Genomic DNA, 13493 nt, shown 5'->3' with positions numbered 1-13493 from the left:
CATATATTGCCGATCCACTAAATAATTAAGTGATCATGTTGACATGCACACACATTTGGTGGGAGCAGGAAAATAAAAAATAAAGGTAATAATAATTACGGCGATACAAAATAAATAATTACAATAAAACTCAATTAGATGAAGAGATAATATGTGAAAATAGTCCTTAAGTGCATTTATTAAAGTACAAACGACATTACTACCTAAAGTCTTAGATTAAAATGTAAAGCCACAAAGACTAAAAAAGGTTATACTGATTAAATATCCCATATCACGGATATACATCATGTCAAAAAAAAGACTGGTCAGCATTCCTTTACGCATTCACTATCCATCGTTATAAACTCGAATACCTCAAGTAAATCCAGCCTTAAAACGCATGGCGCGCGCGGCAACACTCTGAAAGAGAGTTCTTACCCGATGATATATTTTTGGAAGCCAATTTGGAGATATGTCACATTTGATGTTTTGTTAGGTGAATCTGCGGATTCAGAAGTTATTCCGTCAGATTTAGTGAGGAATTGCGAACTATCCTGGTATTTTTTGAGCAAATCCCCCATTTTATGTGATACCTGTGTTACTAAAACATCTGTTTTTGATTCGTTATTTAAGTAGTTGAATTTTACAGGAATTCCGAACATAGATATCTCCTTGTTGCTTTTAGTTTTATTGCAAACCATTTGATTATATGAAATGTTATAATTTACGTTGCTTTTGCCAGTATCTTTGTATGTATTATTACCTAAAGATCCGTCTTCGTCATAGGTGTGACTTATTGAATAAGGAAAGCTTCCGCTAGTCTCTATAAATTTAGCAGTTTCATTCAAGTTTTTGTTCATATCACCATTGTCGTTGAAAGACAAGTTATAATCGCCAATAAAGGTGTTATTTTCAAAGTAATGATTTAAATTGGTGTTATTTACCTCAGTAAAATTAACATTTGCTTTGGGTGTTTCAACAGTGATATTGTTAATTTCAGTAAGTTTATCTCTAATTTCGTAATCTATCAATTCAGAAGTATTAAAGTTATCAGTTAGAGCATTAAATTCAAAAATATCGGAGTTATTGAAGTTAAAATTGTTGTTAGCATAAATGTCAATATGTTTGTTAAACATTTCAAAATACACAGTTTTAATAATATAACTATAAAACTTCCAAAAAGACATTAATTGTATTGAAGAACAAACATCAGTAGACCTCAGTATCCCTCTTTCAAATATAATTTTTTCTCCAATGGGCTTAAAGTAATCGCGTATAGCAGAACCATCCTTAGCACCGAACGAAAAGTCATCTTTGTCTTTTTTAGATGAATAGTTAAAAAAGTACCTTAAAAATTTAGTCACGTTTTTTCCACCTGTCTTGCTACCCCTAATTGAATTCCATTGTCTCCGTTTAAAATTCGCATTACCGTTATCTAAATTACAATACACATCACTTCCAGGAGACAAATCGCATTCAGCTGATAAAACAAACCTCTGTAGGCTTGAACATGATAAAGTAATTATTGAAAACACATAAAACAACAAAATTCTCCTTGTCATTGATCTGCCATATTAAATCAGATTAATTTTCTTCAAAGTAACGAGATGTCACCACTCCTACTTTCCTTAATATGCAAATTCAATAGTTGCTACCTTTTGTTTTCTTCCTCCTTCCTACTTTCTTTCAATTCCATCTATTTAGATATATTCTTTCTGAATCATAACTGGCGGGAGAATAAGGTACCCGTGAAAATATATCGAATTTGGCGGTAAAGAAGCATATTTTTTCATTTGCAGAATTATGAATAAATAGATATTAACTTTTTAAGGAGAGTTGTGAGTTATATTTTTGCTTCTAGGTTACAATACATCCGATATTTTATTTTGGGAGTCGTGCGATTTTGTTTTTTATGTTTCATTTTTATTCTTTTCCAATTTTTTACCTCTAATTATTGATGAAAGAGATGAGAATTTCATTTTAAACAAAAAGAATAGTTCTGAAATAAAACGGGCACTAAGTAATTCCTAGTTCTGTTAGCCTGATAGCTAGTTAACTGCGTTATTTGGTATTTTTTTTAGAGTTGAATTTGGGTAAAATTAAATCAAGTTTTGTGGTTGATACGTTTGTGGGGGCATTGGTATATATTAGTTTGTAAAATGAAATAATTAGTAATATAATTAAATTAAGCCTAAGTAAATAAACTTTTATTTCTTGAATTTCCTTTTCAGAACCTAATGAAATTAAGTGTATTTAAGAAAAAGAATAGTTGAGTGAATTCCACTTTCTTCTTTTTATGAACGAGAAAACAACTTAACTTAAATATGTCCTACAGGAAAAATTCTATCTTAGGGAATTCATCTCAGGGCGTAAACGTATACCAGGATGACAGAATAAACAGACTTAGCCAGAGATTAAGTAGCATACACAATGGACTTGATGTAGACAGATCTTCAAAGTATACAGACAAATTATCGGAATTAGAGTCAAATATTAAAAAGTTTGACGAGGAAATGACTTTTAAGTACGAAGATGGGATGAAAAAACTCGATGAGATTAGAGAATTAGTGTTCGATATTAAAATAGAGAACGAGAATGAACATAAAAATGAATGCGAATATAAAGCTGAATCCGAGGGAAATGTTAAATCAAGTGGTTTTGATGGTGTCAAATTAGTTCATATTGAAAAAAGAATAAATGAACTTTTGCAAACAGAGATTTATAGTAGAAAAACAATGGAGCAAAGGTTAATGGATATAATTGACGACAAGTTAGATGTATTAAAGAGCGAAATGCTAAAAAAGGATTCCGAAAGGCAAGAATTAGATAACTGTGTTAAAAAGTTTGTTGATATTGACATTCCACGTCTCGGCAATGCCATTAAAAATGAAATCGAAAATTGTAAATTAATAGAAACGAGTATAAATAAACAGATTAAAGACGAAATCGAAAAGCTAAACTCCATTATAAACGAAGAAGTCGAAGCAAGACAACAGTCAATAGACGCATTACTCGACTTGATGGAGAATTTAGTACAGAGAATCGCAATTGATACAAAAGCGGATCGCACTGAAAGACAAAATTCCGAGGATACACTATTAAATTTGCTTGGTGAAACTTTAAATAGAATCCAATCCGTTGCCTCTTCAATAGTTAAACACTAAATCTGTTGCAATAGTACCCATTCTTATTTATTCTCTTAAATAACGTTATGTTCTCAAGCTATTCTTACTTTATCTGAGTTTGGCGGGCATTCTTGCTAATTCAATATATTAGGGCACTTTATTTGTATGGCCGAACGCATGCTTACAAATAAATAAACATTTGGAACCGAGAAATAGCACATTAGTATCATACTATTTTTAATTATTAATTTTTGGACTATAAACAATAAAACATTTATTACTTGTTCGTTGTACAACGATGGTGGTAATAGTAAACCAAACAAGAGCTAATTTTCTATTTCTGTTAATTGCAGTTTTAGGTGGAGTTTCGAATGTATGTAGATCTGACTATAATCTTCCATTATTTGTATTTATTTGGTGTTGCTATTTTAATTTTCCAGAAAGCAAAAAGTGCCGTCAACAAAAGTTTATAAGAAGATTTATTCTTCTATCATGCATTCAAGATATGTTATATATATTATATTGGTCCCCACTTTGGTTTTCATTGCAATGGAAAACAAATGAGCCATCAACGTTTGGATGCCATATTTCTACACTCGTAGTATCAATAGCGAATATAGTGCTAAAATTTTTAACTCTGTTCATTTTAAAAGGTGGAACTGGCTTTACCTCCAATCAAATACTTGTTTATAGTCACTACTAACTAGAAACGCCACTCATGAAAGCGACAGTGATCTAATTTAAGACAATTGGTTTAATATTTGACTAAATCCTAAAAGAGAAGAAAAAAAGGTTAAATATCAAAGATACCCTATTGCAATCTAGTGAAATAGTGAAGGTAAACATTGAGTTTTGCTTCATGTTTCAAGTAACACTGGCTTACACAAAATCTAGCAGGCATGTATTTTTACAAATAACTGATATATATACTATTCTTGTCATAGTTGAAGTTTCCAAAAATCTCAAATAGACTTATTTGTATGTCTGCGTACGAAAACTTATGTATGCACGTAGTGTTAGTTTCTGCCTATAATTCGTCTTTTACATTAACTGAATCGTCTGTGTCATCGATGTGAGTTTCATCCAACTCAGAACCACTCCCAGCACCATCTCCCTTTGAGCCAACAAGTGACTGTAACATCTTAATGATTTCTTCCATTCCACCCAAGTCCATCCCGCTATCTTGAGCCTTATTGGCGAAGATATCAAACATATTACCACTACCATCTTCGAAATCACCAAAACCACTATTTCCCATCAACGATATAAGCCTTTGAATCATCTCGTCACTAATTTCCACGTCGTCATTCAATCCATTGTCGTCTCCGTCCCCAAGTTCATCATTGTCATGATAAAAGTCGTCCTCGCCTTCCTCAACAGCTTCTTCATGTTCATTCTCACCGAATATTCTAGTGCATTCCTCAGTGGTTAATCCATAATCTTTATTATCAGTACCAACGAAGATATCGTGTGGATATTTGAATAAATCACCGTAATCCGCAATTATGGATTGTATAAATATAATATAATTTGACTTAGCAAACTCAACAGTTATCGAAGTTGCATTAACGTCATCGGGAGACGAATTATTACTTGTCTTGTATACATCAATGATTTGTGCGTAAGACTCATTGATTGAATCCTTCATCTCTTTAAGTCTCATTAGATATATAATTCTTCTAGTAGTGAGCTCTTTTTCATCAGTTACATCCACCCCAAATATCTTAAATTTGAGTTTGGATTCGTTACTTGAGGCAATTTCATTGTTTTCGGTTTTTAGTTCTTCCAATTCGTCCTGTTCTATCGTACCATCGCCGTTCTTGTCATTTTGTATCAAAAAACTGTTTATTTTCTTAAATAACTCACCAGATAAACTATAGTAATGGCTGAGCTTAAAGTATTCTGAGTCATTTATAAGCCCGTCTTTATTATCATCTACATCATTAAATAAGTCCAAGTAAAACTTTTTCAATTCTGAATACTCTTGTGAATCCATTTTGTCTTCTCCCGGAATGTAATATCCTATAAATTCTTCTTTTGATACAAAATCATCGTTGTTTTTATCCATCAATTTAAACTCTGCATCAGACTCCTTTTTAGATGAACGTTCAGTTACAAACTCTATCCACTTTTTAATTTCATCTTCCTCTAATATACCGTTTCTGTTAAGATCAATCATATCAAGAAGGGCATTGTAACGCAATAATATAGTATCCTCACTAGCCGTTATAGTTTTCAACCATTCTTTATAGCTGTTCTCATCAGATATTAACTTTAGGTAATTTTGAGACTGATACTCAGACATGCAATATCTCGATATAAAACAGACAGAAACCAAGAATATGTTTCCAAACAATTTTAACCACAACATTTTCTCTTTGTTCATATTATTAAGGTACATAGTAAGCTAATTATTATATATAAATTTAGTTGTTTATTGGTGTATTACAAATACTATTTTATAATACATAAACGTTATCTTAATTATCTCAAGCTATTCAAAGTATAACTCAAAATAGAGGGAAAAAGGACGAGTTTGCATCAAATATTATTTTAGTTGAACCTTAAACAACTAACCAATCTACTATATTATCTTTAGAAAAACGAATAAATTATGAAAGTAATACAAAATGATGCTGATTGGTTTTTAGTGTATGAACACCAAAACAAAATAAGCTTTGTCTATTATCGTATTTGCCGTAAATTCTTGCTCTTTTTTTAATTCTTTTCCTGGTACAAATAAATTGAACTCGATTTGTATCCTAATCTCAACTTGACTAAGTACTCCAAAAATACACAATCTATAACTTAATACAACCTATTTGTTGTGGCCAAATTATACAACTTTTTTGCTGTAGTCCTTATTTATTTTATTCCCCAGTAAATTTAAAAAATACAAACTGTTGTGTATGCAAAATATTACTATTGTTTAATATTATTTTTATTTTTACGTTTAGATTTTTCTTTCCATATAATTTAGTTATATATTAGTTATTTCACTAGTATTTATTATTCTAATTATAGTATACCGGCTTTCTTTTCCACACGAATATAATATTGCTCATATTTTCAAATTAGGCGGGAATGACAAAATCACAGAAACATAATTAAAGATGCAGAAGAAAAGCAGTTTGTATTGTAACCTAAAGGGAGATGTTTTTTCCATTTGGAAGAAACAACGGGAAAAGTATTCGTGACAATGTATGCGTGTGATAAAGAAAAACTTCGGTTACCTATTTATTCTTTTTCAACTTTCCTGAACGTGATTTGTCTGTAGATGAGGCTTAGGAGGGAAAATACTCTAGACAATGTCAATATCAATATAAACATTACAGTGGTACACTACAATGGCAACAGTAATAGTGATGAATATTAGTGCAAGTAACAACAAAGTAGGACCCGGAGAGCAGATAGTAGCACAATAGTAATAGTAACAACAATTAATGCTTGGCTGTCCAATACCACTTGTTCGCTAACATTTTTTGAAAATTTGAAAAAAATATTGCTCAACTATTGTATGCAAAAGCACACGTATCTATATAAATGTATATATTTCTGTTGTAACAGTGATGATAATTATATTACAAGCAGTCTAGTATAAAAAGACCATTAGATAATATAATTAACATCAGAAGTATTAATAATTGGATTAGTAGTGTCCCTGTAATTATTATATGTATTTAAGATATCAATCCCAAGAGAATCACCACAATATACAAAATCTGAGAGTGAATTATTCATTTCATAGTGCTTATTTGGACTAAACAATTCGTCATTGGAAAATCGTTTTGAATCACTTCCAGATGCGTCCAAATCAAAGTATGAAATGGATGATGATGAAGAGGGGGAAGGAGAGGGAGTTGAGGAGACAGAGTTCTCATTGAAATTTAGGAATTGGTCACACCCTGTTATAGGCCAAGGAACGTCGCAAAGTGAAATATGTGGGTTTATAATTCTTTCGTTATCATTAAAACAATAATTTAAATTATTGTTATTGTCACAGTCACTTTTAGCATTTGTATCACTCCGTGTATTGTAAAAGTTAACTTGAAAATCGTGTTGACTTAGATTATTGTCTATATTTGAATTGTCTATATCAACAGTTGGTGGCATTAATAATGTATCCAACATCATTGAAGCTGGAATGTAACTCTTTTCAGGACATAAAGAAGCTGGGCTTGAAACAGCCGTTGAAAACATACTATTTGACTCTAATGTTGCATTTTTATCTGTAGAACAATCGTTTATAATTTTTTTTGGGTCAAAAATATTCTTATGATCGTATTTTATGTCATCTATCTCACTGTTCTCATTTAAGTAATCATCCTTGTATTCGTTATTCTGGTATGAGAAGCAGTCTCTGTTATAATCATCGATTAACAAACTGGTACTGCTGCTATTACTTATTCCACCATATGAAATATGATCATTCGGTATATTATCTAGTAATTTTCTAGACATTCCAATTCCATCATTTTCTGCTATATCTATGCCACATCCCAGTTCAATGTTATCATCAACTGTGTTATCGCTATTTGAACCTTGACCATAAATGCGGTAGATGTTATTCTCTAGTGTTTTTGTTTGGATGTTCATATTATGCAATCCGATTCCATTATTTAAGTTTGAACCTGCACTGCATACTGTGCTTCTGTTGCAATTGCTTTCATTTGTTAATCTGCCATGATTACCGTTATCATTATTTATGCTGTTGCTACTATTGCTATTAATATTACTTTTATCACAACTACTTAACTTTAAACTATTTATATTGGTGTTAACTGAAGACTTATTTGCATAATTAGAGTCGTCCTGTAAAAGCCATGTTGGGACAATTCCATCAGAGGCTGTTGAAATAAGTTTAGAGTCCATTGTTATATTCGAGGGAGCTATTCCTCTTACTTTTTTCAGAAAATACTTTTGAGCATGAGACCTAATTTGGACCAAAGTTCTAGTTTTTACTTCTTGTTGAACCAAGGTCCAATTTCTTCCAAACTTCTTCAATGCCAATACGAATCTATTGTGTTCCTCCTCCGTCCATTTTCCAACATTTTGTCCCAAAATATACCTTTTTTTTCTCGATCCCTTATCAAAACCTTCATCTCCTTCCTCTAGCTTTCTTTTAGTATGCTCTAATATCTCCTCATCACCATAGTAACAAATCATTCCATTCTTTGGATTGTCAGACCCAGTCATATAGTCCAACATCACAAAATGAGTGTTTGTATATATATATACATATATATATCTAAGTTTCAATACTTCTCAATTGTTATTCTTTTTTACATGAAATATAAACATGTGTATTTCTATATTTATATATTGTATTAAGATGCACTTTGATATAAGTTACTTGGCAATAATTATTGAGTATATTTATGTGAAAAACAAACTATTTTATCAGGTATATGTAACTACATTTACATATTATGCATTTATATACACATCAACGTGCATCTATATCTACATGGATATAGGCATATATTTGATATATAATTCTGATTACAAGAATTACTAAATTATATATTATTCACATCGAATCCTTAAAAAATAGTTATGTTGTCACAACCTCTCTATTTCAACCCTGTAAATAGTGTTAGGCTGTTTATTATTTATTGTTAATGAACAGATTTCCAGTTGTTTATTTACTTTTATTGTATGGCAAATTCTCAATACAATTACAGTTGATTCATATACACTGTTTGACTATTCCTTTAAATAATTTCTAATCTTACAGAAGAAATCACTTTCAAAACCTAAATCTTAATTGTATTATGACCAAATGTAACAACGCCCTTACAGTTTAAATATTATTCTTTAAATACATTAATAAAAAAACAAAAAAAATTCTTGATTAAATATATGTATATATAATGTATATGTATATGTATGTATATATATACATACATATATTTTATATATACGTTATAAATAATGTGAATTTACATGGATATACATATGCGCACTGCAAAGTACCATGTACTTAGCTCTTTTTATATGTAGGCCTATGACCGGTACACATACATATATTTATTTGCCTCAAATTATTTTCGTTATTTAAAATTATTTATTTATTGTTTGTTAGACATTATACGCATTATTAAATTTATATTAATTAAATTTTATTGAAATAAAATAATGTATATATACATTAAATATATTTATATATTCAAACAAATTATTAATTAATTTAATAAACAGTTAATTCACTTATCTATCTATTTTAATGTAAAGTATATACATAAATATGTATTTACTTTTTTTAATTACTATATTTAATCACAGTATTTGTTTTACATACCTATGAATTATATATTCGATACCGTATGGCGTATACGCATTGTCTCGGGCGGCATTTTGTAAATATATTGGTATAGAAAAAAATGCTTGATTTAATAAACAATTAATTAGGTATCGAATAACATAGATATAGCGCCAATTTCATTTATTTTATTAGTATATTTAAAATGAAAAAAAAACCAAATATAATTGAAAGTACATGTAAAAATGAAAGATAATTCGAAAGGTTAAATAAATGCAAATACTTTTTTCCTTTTAAAACAGTTTTTTCAGCTATTTATTTTTCCATTATTTATTACGAACATTGCAAAGGGGGCATCTATATTTCTTAACGTAAGTAATACTAAGTAGTCCTTGATATCTTGTTAAAATATATATTTATTACCATATTTGTGATTTTGTTTGTTTTATTATTTGCCTCTTCCATATAGTTACTTGAATTATGACACGGTAACCTTATTTAGAGTGCAAATTGTACCATTGAGAAAATGAGACTCGTATATTAAACCCATGTATATCTTTTAATATGTGCTATTTGCAATTACCTGACTTTTTTCTTTGTATTTAATCAACTTTATCAAGAATAATAATGAAGTTTTGGATTATTCGTTATAATTCGAATATAAACTGTCGTTTGATATTTACTTTCACTATGGTTTAAAATAAAAATGGGAACTTGAAGTTGAGTTCATTATTTAAGAACTTGAATTGAAACTTTTTATTATTAAATTTCCGTTATTTTTTTCACGTGTAGAAATATTCGTTGCGTTTAATGATGTAATGTTATTATACGTTAACATATTACCACCTTTTAGAGCATTTTCTGGACTTGCTCTTTTAACTTCAACCCATTGCCCATCAATATAATGTTCGTCATACGCTCTAATTATCTCGTCAACAACATTAGTATTTGTAAATGTGACAAACCCAAATCCTATTATTACACATAAGAATTTTCATTATAAATGAGCAATAATATTAATTATTAGTAAGAGTTAGAATTCAGGCGAATGATGTATAGTAGTGATTTTAAACATACCCCTTCCAATACCACTTTTTTTGTCGCACATCATAACGCAGTCACTTATTTGTCCAAACTGCTCAAAGTATTTTCTTAATATATCTTGTGAGCATGTTGTTGGTAAGTTTCCAACAAATATTTTTTCTGTTCTGAACATTGTTCCTTGAGAATTTTCATTGGCGAAATCCTCTATTTTATCACAGTATAGCCTACAATTAACCTCCGTACCCATTATTACATGTGGAGATCTTAATGCATTTTCAGTTACTCCTTTCTCAATGAATGTTATTATTGCAAAATTCATCACTTGAATATATTGACAATTCTCAACATTTCCAAACTTTTCAAAATGCCTAATTAAGTGATCTATTTATTAAAATTAATTTGTGAATGAATTAATATTTATGTATTGTTATACTTTTCACTTACCCTTGGTAATTTGCTCAGTTAAGCCATCAACAAGAATTTTATTCGATGTATTATTTGTTGCTTTTACCATTGTTAATTATACATAGATTAAGTATATACATAAATATTATTGCTCTTTTCTTATAGTAATGTTGCAGATATTTCGTATAAACAGTTGGTTATTTTCCAATTTAAACCAAAAAAAAGTTCTAAATCTGACAGTTCAGTTATTGTTATCACTATTTGTATTGTACTTGTTAGTACCTTCTAAGTATTATTTTATTATTATTAGAATGCTTTTGCTTTATTATTTATTTTTATTTCTTTAATAATAATTTATTTTAATTAAATATTAAAAAAGAGCAATTAACTTTGTTAAATAATTTTTTATATTGTCATTATGACTTTTAGAAATTATGTAAACAATTTTGTGGGTATATTTTTACTTTTTTATCGACAAAATGTCACTTATTTTTCATTGCTATATCCCCACTATTCATTGTTTTTGTGTATTATTATATTTATTCAAATAATAAAATATAATTATTTCACTAAATTTATAAATATTTTGTTATTAATACACCAAAATCGCTTAGAAAATTCCTTTTATACATGTAAATTATTTGAATGCATTATATCAATTTTGCATGCATATCCACATGCATGACTTATCTTGACAACTCTTTGAGGTACAAAAATTAAGAATTTAAAAAAAGAAAAGGGTAGAATTACTGTAATAATTTGTGTTTTCACATTTATATAAAATGAAAAATATAATAACAAAATGTGTTAGGCTTGTATTGAAATTCAAGTGAATGCCATTTTTTTAACGTTCATTAATCATAATCATGATAGATCGATTTATTCTCTAATTCCATCAAGTTTAATTTTCTAAAAACAAAATTGATAACGAAATAAATCTCAATAGAATAATCGATTATTCCTAGTTTACACTACTATAATATTAACTCATCGAATTAAACTAGTGTTTTTATCACTACAATCAGTATCATCATGGGATTTACTCTAGCTTAAAAATAATTTCAAAAGAACGTCTATATAATTTATACAACTCAATACATAAGTGCATTCAAAAAATATAATGAATTATATTTCTATACATGAAGTATTATATAATAATACCAACATCTTATCTTTATTAAGTATAGGTAGTATTAAAAAAAGTCTAATAAATATAAAAAAGATATAATCATGATTTAATTGAAGTAGATGTAGGGTGATTGGAGGAGTTACTAGTGGAGGAACGGTTCCATTTATTTAGAATGAGTTTTTGAATGGCAAGTAAAGCTTCCTTGGATACCTCACGATTAGCAGAAGTCATTAAAGTCATAAGTATTTCTTTTACTGCAAGTTTTCCAAGAACTTGCTTACCCATAGGATACAATCTGGCAAATTCTCCAATATCAAAACATGCAACAGCTAATGTTGTTGGGTCGTCTGATGTTTTAAGAATGTGAATAAGTTTTTTTATGGTACAAAATTCGTCAGCCTCAAAATTCATAAAATTCTCGATCCAAAATTTCTCATTGTGTAAAAACGACCATCTTAGTTTCTTTTTATCAAGTTCAATGCAATATCTATCAAAATTTGAGAATTGTTTAAGCTTTTGATCGATAATTATTTGTCCCTGTTTTATTTCGTCATATATTTCGGGATCAAGCCATTTTTCATACTCTAAAATAGTTAAATGTTGTAACAACCCAATATCAATTATACTTTCAACGGCCGAATCATTATCCATTACGTTTTTTAGTAGATTTAGTGTAACTCTAACTACTTTCTCTGAACGGCAATTCGTAATTGATTTAGCTGTCTTCCTAATTAAATCACTCGTTACCAATATAGGCATTGCTTCCTTGTTAAATGATAACAACCATACAACAACACATGCTTTGTATATATGGGATGTAAGTGAATCTGGACTTAAATTTACTGAAAGAAACTCAACAACACCTGGATAGTTCAGCATTAACATCCTGTATGAATCTACTTTGGCTAGATTACCCAAGACGTCTAATGCTCCTATCATCGAACAGTAACCACCAGTTAAATTTAATGTAGTAATGGAATTATCATTTACTTCATCGTTATTTGAGTTTTGGTTTTTCTTGCTCTCTGGAACTCTAAACAAGTGATCCAGCAATTCTGTAATGTTTTCTTTTGTAAATGAATCTTCATTTGAATGACTAATTAAACCAGATAAAAAGAACAATAATTTGTCCGATAAATATGTATCTACCTTGGGACGATCTAAGAATTGTATAAACTTCTCAAATACTGCAACACCTTTTATTGTCTCCACAAAACCCTGATATTGCCCTGCATCATCCCTTAATAATTCATACAACATTGTCAATATATACTGCGCAGGTTCCAAATCTGGTGTTATACCTAAACAATTCAATACCAATTGTCTTAATTGCTTGTCAGAACTTAAAAGTTGACTTTTAACCAATAACGATTGGCTGTGGAGTGCCATTAATTTAGTCGATGATCCAACTGGAAGTGCCCCTGCTAATTCATATTTTCTCCAGTGAGGTGGGTGACCGAGAATTCTTGATCTCTTTTCTGCCGTTGATGTATGTTCGGATGAAGCTAACTTTCCTATAAGTTTGACTTGTTCTGTTGACCTCATTTTT

The 13493-nt window shown here is 29.5% G+C and overlaps 7 protein-coding genes across 7 annotated transcripts; 2 read left to right on the top strand and 5 right to left on the bottom strand.

Annotated features, from left to right (window-relative positions):
• Positions 1-413: 413 nt before the first annotated feature.
• Positions 414-1541, bottom strand: FG379_002235 (uncharacterized protein; the record flags this gene model as incomplete). The annotated part of the gene is made up of 1 exon (XM_067328104.1): positions 414-1541. The coding sequence occupies one exon, from the start codon at positions 1539-1541 to the stop codon at positions 414-416; it is 1128 nt and encodes a 375-aa protein (XP_067183643.1).
• Positions 1542-2303: 762 nt separating this feature from the next.
• FG379_002234 (MAL7P1.13-like) lies at positions 2304-3143 on the top strand (the record flags this gene model as incomplete). The annotated part of the gene is made up of 1 exon (XM_067328103.1): positions 2304-3143. One exon carries the CDS (start codon positions 2304-2306, stop codon positions 3141-3143), a length of 840 nt encoding a protein of 279 aa, XP_067183642.1.
• A 259-nt stretch (positions 3144-3402) lies between these two features.
• FG379_002233 (uncharacterized protein) lies at positions 3403-3807 on the top strand (the record flags this gene model as incomplete). Its single annotated transcript, XM_067328102.1, has 1 exon — positions 3403-3807. One exon carries the CDS (start codon positions 3403-3405, stop codon positions 3805-3807), a length of 405 nt encoding a protein of 134 aa, XP_067183641.1.
• Positions 3808-4131: 324 nt separating this feature from the next.
• On the bottom strand, positions 4132-5475 carry FG379_002232 (membrane-associated calcum-binding; the record flags this gene model as incomplete). The annotated part of the gene is made up of 1 exon (XM_067328101.1): positions 4132-5475. The coding sequence occupies one exon, from the start codon at positions 5473-5475 to the stop codon at positions 4132-4134; it is 1344 nt and encodes a 447-aa protein (XP_067183640.1).
• A 1238-nt stretch (positions 5476-6713) lies between these two features.
• FG379_002231 (Myb domain containing) lies at positions 6714-8312 on the bottom strand (the record flags this gene model as incomplete). Its single annotated transcript, XM_067328100.1, has 1 exon — positions 6714-8312. One exon carries the CDS (start codon positions 8310-8312, stop codon positions 6714-6716), a length of 1599 nt encoding a protein of 532 aa, XP_067183639.1.
• A 1787-nt stretch (positions 8313-10099) lies between these two features.
• On the bottom strand, positions 10100-10924 carry FG379_002229 (uncharacterized protein; the record flags this gene model as incomplete). The annotated part of the gene is made up of 3 exons (XM_067328098.1): positions 10100-10338; positions 10444-10791; positions 10855-10924. The coding sequence occupies 3 exons, from the start codon at positions 10922-10924 to the stop codon at positions 10100-10102; spliced, it is 657 nt and encodes a 218-aa protein (XP_067183637.1).
• Positions 10925-12043: 1119 nt separating this feature from the next.
• FG379_002228 (uncharacterized protein) lies at positions 12044-13489 on the bottom strand (the record flags this gene model as incomplete). The annotated part of the gene is made up of 1 exon (XM_067328097.1): positions 12044-13489. One exon carries the CDS (start codon positions 13487-13489, stop codon positions 12044-12046), a length of 1446 nt encoding a protein of 481 aa, XP_067183636.1.
• Between the last annotated feature and the right edge of the window lie 4 nt (positions 13490-13493).

Source organism: Cryptosporidium bovis (assembly GCF_009768925.1).
Source record: "Cryptosporidium bovis isolate 45015 chromosome Unknown contig_3, whole genome shotgun sequence".
NCBI classification, from domain to species: Eukaryota; Apicomplexa; class Conoidasida; order Eucoccidiorida; family Cryptosporidiidae; genus Cryptosporidium; species Cryptosporidium bovis.
Note: the sequence above shows the minus strand (reverse complement) of the source record. Positions and strands in the feature narration are given on the sequence as shown.